We start from the raw sequence: 6,528 nt of genomic DNA, 5'->3' as shown, positions 1-6,528 counted from the left end.
TAAGGGCAGAGCAGACAGACACATACACACACACACACGCGCACACACATGCACTCAGACATACTGTACATGCACAATAAGCAACACATACAAGCACACACACAAAGCTATACACAGGCACACATTAACACACACACACACACACACACACAGACCCATAAACATGCGCACAGTCACACGCACACACACACACACACACAAACAGATTTTGGCTGGCAGAAGGGTACCCAGTTCTCCCCTGTGTCTGGCCTGAGTTTGAGGTGGTGCCAGGGAGGCGGGTATGGTGCCCACCCTGTCCGTCTGCGTGCCAGCCTGCTCTCCTGAGAGCCCAGGATTACCGTACCCGCTGGTGCGGCTGCACACACTCTCAAAGACACAAACACACACACACACACACACACACACACATACACCTAAACAAACACGCACTGTAGCATAAACATACAGGCACACACACACACACACACACACATAAACATACACACTCAGCATTACCAGCAGCACCACTTCTGCTGGTGACCCAAACCTGTATTTAACACATCAACCAGCCACAGGGGGGTCTGTGCGCAGAGCTGGCCCAGATGGGGGAGCTCACACTGGGCATGGGATCAGATCATCTCCCCATCTCCCCCCATCTCCTCCGGAGGCAGCCTGATTACTCCTGTATTTGTGCTAATATTTCCCCTGATGTCGGAAAGAAACTGGACTCAAACACAAGACATTAAAAGGGAAAGGGGAAGTACTCCACGCATAAATCGAAGATATTACACAAAGCTAACGTCAAAATAGAAGCGTTTGATTTTTTTTGGGGGGGGGGGGGGGTTTGCAACAGTTCAGCCGTCCATGGTGTGCACAGACTAGTGGATGCCAGACTGTTGGCATTGCCATCAAGCTCATCCCGGGAGATTCACCCAAACCCCCGCCACACACACACACACACACACAGTCACACCTGGGTCCTTGGTGTTCACCCAGCCCAAGGCACCCATTTCTATTCCCCTCCATCCCCTCACTCCAAAGACAGTGTGTCGGTGTGAACCAGTAGACACCCATAGCACTCCTCTGATGCTTTCCTATATGCTTGTGGTGATCTGTAAATAAACCTCTCCCTACTCTCTCTGTTGTTTTCTTTCCTCCTGTTCTATTTCTCTCTCTTTGTCATTCGCTCATCCCTCCCTCTCTCTCCCTCTGTCGTTCTTTATTGAGGGCGAGTGCCTTGATTTTAAAATGCCTGTCTTCTCCACAGACCCTGCACAGAATTTCTGATTGTTTTTCCTCCCCCGCAAACAAGAGATTATAATTTTACTTAATGAGATAAATAAATAAATCATATACCTTCTGTTCACAGGCCTCAGAAATGGCTCCCCCACCACCTACCCCGCATACACACACACACACATACACACACACACACACATACACACACATACACACACACACACACACACACACACACACACACACACACACACACACACATTCCTCCATCACTTTATCTTTTACCACTTGCTTGCTGGCTTGTAAAAAGAAGTCAGTCCAAAATAGGTTGAGCGGGTATCTGACTTGGCCGAATGTTGCCATTATCTATGCCCAATGGTTTGCCCGTTTCCCCCGTCCGTTCTCTTTATCCATCTAACTCCATCTCACCATCTCAGCCCTAGTCTGTCTTTCTCGCATTCTCTCTTTCTGGCTGTGTGAGCGCGCAGTGACAGATGGCGAGCTCCTCCTCCCGCGGGAAGGCAATCTCTCCGAATGCACGCGCGTGTCAATCAACCGAGGCTCGTGTGATGGCTCCTGCCGGTGACGTGCCAACCATATGGCCTGGCATCGAGGCTGGTATGTCGCCCTGCCTGGTAGCGATGCCACTCTCTCTTTCCCACTCTCTCTTTCTCTCTCTCTCAGCACGCGGAGAGCGCACACACATACACACACAGTCCCGTCTGGCCGCACCTACACGTACGTTCGGCTCGCGGTCCCTGAAGATGGTCTGATGAGCACACGCGCATTTTCACCCCTCACGAGCTCCCGCGGAGGTAAGTTGGAGAGTAAACAAACCGGGGTGAGTCGAGTGACCGCGTGAAATTGGGAAATAATTAATTTAATTAATACATAGCTATTAATAATGCAAACCTGAGTCAACCACGCACGTTTCTAGGTTATCTCGCATGTTTTGTCTAACGCCAGGCGCAATAATAGCTCGTTTTGGAATTACTGCAGTTGATTAAAGGATATTGTGGTCTGCATTGGTCAGATAGACTACGTTATAGTTATGTCTATGTGTATCTTCTCTCAAATCGATTCATCCTTCAGGTTCTAAAAGCGCAGAACATCAAATTGTCTTTTAACAGGCGGACAATTCATCATTTCACGCCAGTTTGGCGCGGATAACCGTGAGGCGCACACCTACCTGCTTACACGGGCAAGATGGAGCGATAAAATCACCTGTCTTTAAAACCAATATTTCTGCTATGGATAATACGTCTGCCAATCATTACAAAGAGAAAAAAGAAAACGGAGATGGACTAAGCGATAGAGAGTCAGAGAGACAGAGAGAGAGACAAGCGCGAGAGAGTGGTTTCTCCTTTGCTGTCAGCTAATTGCCCTCCCGCTTCATGGCCCCGCTCGAAATGGGGAATTTATTGCCGTATTCTCTGCGCAATCGGTAAGCTGAGCGAATGGGTGGGACATCTTTAATAAAAGACAAACGTGCAGGAAGAGAACGTGACTTAAAGAAAATGTTTTTTTTAATTATTATTAATGATCGTTATTTGACAATCAGAAGATGCTTTAACACTGGCTAAATAGAGTTATACTCTAATGTTGTCGGGCTATTCACTTTCTGACAGAATACAGAATAGCCTACATGTTTTTAAGACTATGAATCAAAATCATAAACTGGTAGTTATTGTTTAATTCAAATCTATTTTTAACGATGGCTAAATGGAGATACAATATTGCCACACGTTATTCGGGAGTTAAAAGGTGCTTTTAGTATGTCCATTCTTGCATACAAGCTTGTTAAGTGGATGTCTTGTAAGAGCATGCACCACTAATTAAAAGTTTTTCATTGAACAAATCTCTGACGCCCTAAATGCAAAAGCTTGGTTTTGCCTCTGGCACGCCCTAGAGTGAAGAAGCCTAGGCCACCACCTTGCGTTTGAGTCTGATGGGTCGGCGCACACACACACACACACACACACACACACACACACACACACACACACACACACACACACACACACACACACACACACACACACACACACACTCTCTCACTCTCTCTCTCTCTCTCTTTCTTGCTCTCCTCTCTCCACACACACACAGACACACACACACACACACACACACACACACACACTTTCACATTCAAGACAAAACTTTTAATTGGCTTTCCGTAGCGTATTATCCAACCAATACAGTCTGAAACAGGCTACATCCGCGTTTAAACAGTAGTTGACAAAAATATTCGTGATGAAATACCTAGTTTATTGAGGTGATCGGCTTGATTGGTGTATGATACAGACTGATGGTTTCGTTGCTTTGTGCACTGTATCTCACGTGTAATTAACTCTAAACCATTCTGTGAAGAAAATCCGAGTGATGGCAGGAACAAAATCAAAATAATGGTACTTTTAGAGCGATCATTTCGTTTTCCATGTTAAGTGGATTTGTCGTCAGTCTACAATAAAATCTTAATCCAATTAGCCTCCATATTTCAAAGCATCTTCCGTTAACACAAGTAGTAACATATAGGCTATCTTATTTTATAATAATGTTGCTTCAAAATCATATTTAAGTGACAGATGTTGTTGGAGAAGGTAGCCTACAGAAAGACTAATGAGCTCAACAGACAGAGCACGCGGGCCTTGCAAGCTCGCAAGGGCTCAGCTGGGGCTTTCGCGCCGGTGCCCGCAGGTGCCAAGGAACAAAAAACGGAGCGATATCTAATGACTTCAAATTAAGAAATATTCGATCAAAATGTGACAATTTTGTCTTGGTTGTTTGGTTGGTAACGGCTGAACAATTAATTTAGGTCTTCTCGGAATGTTTAACATCTTCATATCAAATAGCATTGCACATATGAAAGCGCTCGTTTTTTCAAAGTGATTAGTTGATTCTTTTGGTCGATGGTTGTGGTGTGAATAGTGTTGGAATGTAGCCAGGATCGCGTGAGGAAGGCTTTTGGGGAATAGGGGGCTGGGCAGTCCTTTACCTCACGCCCCACGGGATCAGTAATGTGGCTCGCGCCGCCGAGACCCGCTGTGCAAGGGCGCTAAAGGCCACGCGGACGACAGCAGGGAGGTAAATTACCGCGAGGCCCCGTCTGGTGGCTCTTGGTTGCTCGGCAGAGGGCCGCTGGATGGGTATGCCATTGGTTGGAATTTCACATCAATCCATGCAGGTCCATATTTGTGCTGGTCCTCTGAGTGGATGAGATTAAGGCTATTATTGTGTTAAACGACTGGTTTACAGATTACAGTACAAATTGGTTGACAGGATTAGGCCTAGTACATTCTAAGCCTTTTTTAAAAAAAGCCATATTTAAGGATTAAAATGGAATGGACAATTAATTGATGGTGCTCATATTTAAGTGACAATGTAAAAAAATGTCAACCATATTTTGTTTCATTTGTGAGATGTAGCTGTATTAATTTCATGACAAATTTAAGAATATAATTTAATACACACCACACAATAATGCACAACAACATAATGGTGAATTTACAGTTTTATCCGGAGCTGTGGATGGATTCTTGCATTTATTTTCCCCATTTTATCATTTGTCATTAAATAATCCTTCAGCATTTATCAAGAAATTAGACCTAACCGCATGCAGTGTTTCATCATTTGAACTTGCAAAGGTCTCACTTGATGATTTTACTTCTCTTTTGTTCTCTGTGGGTAAAGGTGCCATGTTGACCAGACTGTTCAGTGACCCGTCCTTACTCTCCAACGTCCACCGTTTCCCCAGCTGGGCTGAGGACAGCGAAGGGGAGGAGTCAAAAGCACGGGAGGAGGAGTCAGTGCGGGTAGGGCTGGGCGACGACAAGCACGAGCGCGCCGGACAAACACCGTCCTCTGATGTTGCCCCTGACGACGAGGACGATGATGACGACGATGACGAAGAGGAGGGCGAGAGGGACGGGGAGGAGGAAGGCGGCATCGGCGAGGACAGCGATCAGCCGCGGAAGCGCGGGCCCAAGAAGCGGAAGATGACGCCAGCGCGTCTGGAGCGCTCCAAGGTGCGGCGGAATAAGGCCAACGCTCGGGAGCGCACGCGCATGCACGACCTCAACTCGGCCCTGGACAACCTGCGCAAGGTGGTGCCCTGCTACTCCAAGACGCAGAAGCTGTCCAAGATCGAGACGCTGCGGCTGGCCAAGAACTACATCTGGGCGCTGTCGGAGATCCTGCGCTCGGGCAAGCGGCCCGACCTGGTGTCCTACGTGCAGACGCTGTGCAAGGGCCTGTCGCAGCCCACCACCAACCTGGTGGCCGGCTGCCTGCAGCTCAACACACGGAACTTCCTCACCGAGCACTGCCAGGACCCGGCCTCTGCCCGCTACCACGCCGCCGGCGCTGGGCCCTTCCCCTCGGGCGGCTCCGCCGTGGGCGCCTCGGTGCACGGCTACCACCCGTACCCGTGCTCGCGCCTCTCAGGCTCGCAGTGCGGCACGGCGGCCGCGGGCTCGGGGGCCGCGGGGCTCTCGCTGCGCTCCCACGGATACTGCTACGACTCGCTGTACGGCGGCGGTGGTGGCGGTGGCGGTGGCGGTGGCGGCTCGCCAGAGTACGACAGCGGCGAGTACGAGCCTGGCGTCAGCCCGCCGCTGCCCCTCTACATCAACGGGAACTTCTCTCTGCGCCACCAGGATGCGGCATCGCCGGACGCGGCTGACCGCTACCACTACTCTATGCACTACTCCGGGGGGCCCGCGGGGGCCCGAGGGGGGCCCAGTGCAGGCGCCGGCCCAGGGCACGGTGGTGGCGGCGGAGGGAGTCTGGTGTTCGGCTCCAGGGGGGGGGCAGTGCACGGGGCGGCGGCGGCTGGTGTGCACGGAGACGGAGCTGCGGTGCTGCCCTATCACCACGACATGCACTTGCATCACGAGCGCACAGCGCTCTACGAGGACGTGAACGCTTTCTTCCACAACTGACCCTGGGAGTCAACCCAAATCATCTTTAGTGTGTGTGTGTGTGTGTGTGTGTGTGTGTGTGTGTGTGTGTGTGTGTGTGTGTGTGTGTGTGTGTGTGTGTGTTGTGTGTGAGAGAGAGAGTCAGATGTGTAAGTATGAGAAATCTTTGTGTCTCACGTTTCCATGTGTATGAATGCATGTGTGCAAAATCAGCCTGCTGTATTGTATCTGACACACTTCCCAACTTCATTTTACCTACATTCACACCTGTGCAATGACACAGTTACTCCTCCATTCAATCCCTCCAACTCCCAACAGTGATACTACTGGTGGACACAAAACTGTGAAGAACGGACTATTTTATTTCTCTTTTAATTACATTTCTTTTAAA

At 49.3% G+C, this 6,528-nt stretch overlaps 1 protein-coding gene across 2 annotated transcripts; it reads left to right on the top strand.

Moving 5' to 3' along the window:
• Positions 1-1,950: 1,950 nt before the first annotated feature.
• LOC134076257 (neurogenic differentiation factor 2-like) lies at positions 1,951-6,254 on the top strand. 2 transcript variants are annotated; one of them, XM_062531253.1, is made up of 2 exons: positions 1,951-2,033; positions 4,909-6,254. In XM_062531253.1, the coding sequence occupies exons 1-2, from the start codon at positions 1,991-1,993 to the stop codon at positions 6,156-6,158; spliced, it is 1,293 nt and encodes a 430-aa protein (XP_062387237.1). In that variant the 5' UTR covers positions 1,951-1,990; the 3' UTR covers positions 6,159-6,254. The 2 variants fall into 2 exon arrangements, with proteins under 2 accessions (XP_062387237.1, XP_062387238.1); XM_062531254.1 differs by lacking the exon at positions 1,951-2,033 and adding an exon at positions 2,354-2,662.
• Positions 6,255-6,528: the final 274 nt, after the last annotated feature.

This window comes from Sardina pilchardus, chromosome 3 (assembly GCF_963854185.1).
Source record: "Sardina pilchardus chromosome 3, fSarPil1.1, whole genome shotgun sequence".
In the NCBI taxonomy this organism is placed as follows: Eukaryota; Metazoa; Chordata; class Actinopteri; order Clupeiformes; family Clupeidae; genus Sardina; species Sardina pilchardus.
Note: the sequence above shows the minus strand (reverse complement) of the source record. Positions and strands in the feature narration are given on the sequence as shown.

Excerpts from the sequence above, each read along its gene's own strand:
- LOC134076257 (XM_062531253.1), top strand. The coding sequence starts at position 1,991 with ATGAGCACACGCGCATTTTCACCCCTCACGAGCTCCCGCGGAG. Across the intron at positions 2,034-4,908 it reads CCTCACGAGCTCCCGCGGAG|GTGCCATGTTGACCAGACTG; the intron begins GTAAGTTGGAGA and ends CTGTGGGTAAAG.